This window comes from Atta colombica, unplaced genomic scaffold (genome assembly GCF_001594045.1).
Source record: "Atta colombica isolate Treedump-2 unplaced genomic scaffold, Acol1.0 scaffold238, whole genome shotgun sequence".
Taxonomy (NCBI): Eukaryota; Metazoa; Arthropoda; class Insecta; order Hymenoptera; family Formicidae; genus Atta; species Atta colombica.
In genome coordinates, this window is record NW_017259336.1 from 271,014 (window position 1) to 272,017 (window position 1,004).

The 1,004-nt window shown below is 29.4% G+C and overlaps 1 protein-coding gene across 1 annotated transcript in view; it reads right to left on the bottom strand.

The window, feature by feature from the left end:
• Window positions 1-6: 6 nt before the first annotated feature.
• Window positions 7-1,004, bottom strand: part of LOC108688750 — a 3,863-nt gene continuing 2,865 nt past the window's right edge. Inside the window, exon 7 of the mRNA XM_018195120.1 lies at window positions 7-960. Coding sequence (XP_018050609.1) covers window positions 621-960 — 340 coding nt within the window. The 3' untranslated portion in view covers window positions 7-620. The remainder of the gene's footprint in view (window positions 961-1,004) is intronic.

The window sequence follows — 1,004 nt, forward strand, 5'->3', positions numbered from 1 at the left end:
AAGTTCTAATAGTACATTTTACTACATCTTATTGTTAATAGTTCATCTTATTCTCGTTTGCTCGAAATTTTTGTTAGTACAGTATTATCACGATATCCCAGATTGCATCAAAGATCTGCATGGGGGACCATAACGTTAGTTTATAAGACTAGAAAAGGCGAATAATGATAGCGAAAAAATTGGAAATTATAAAGTTATAAAATGTAATAACAAATCATCTTTACATGCAATTAAATCGCTATTTAATTATAAGAATTACGCTGTTATGCAGAAGACGCCTAATATGCAATGTGATATTTTGCAATGTTTAATGTAAACATTTCATGTGTAAACAAAATAAATTGCAAAACAAAAATTAATTTATCCGAATATAATTTCTGCTCCCCGAGAACTGACTTCCGGAATCAATTAAAAAGATACGATGAGTATGTATATAAAATAATCGAGAAAGAGATGATTATTTATCACGTTTGAGTTGAATGTGTACATATCTTTTCTGTGAATGTGTACATATCTTTTCGTTTATCTTTTAAGTCGCGTATATTATATATAAGTTACATATAATGTAACGTTCTTATATCGAAAAGAGTTTTCTTCCTATGTACTTTGTTTTTACAAAATTAGGTAACGTTGCTGTTTCTTTCATTGGAATTACTTCTATCATTGAATATTATTGAATTATTTGCCATATTATTGAATTGTTTGCTTCGTACAACAGTTCTTGTTAGCAATGTGATGCAAGATCGTAAATGTTTGTGACAGTTATTCCATGTATTGCACCTCAAGACTTTTTTGTGGCACGGCAGATATGTATCCGTATAATTTTTCAATGTTTGCGCAACAACACTTCTGAATTTATTTCCTGTAAGATAATACAGAAAAAAGTTTATTGCGAAATTCCAGTGGTATATATGAAAAAACAGGCCGTGACACCACTTTAGTAACATCTTCTCTTGTAACCTGAAAAACACCGCCATATTAAGATATCTATATATATATATATA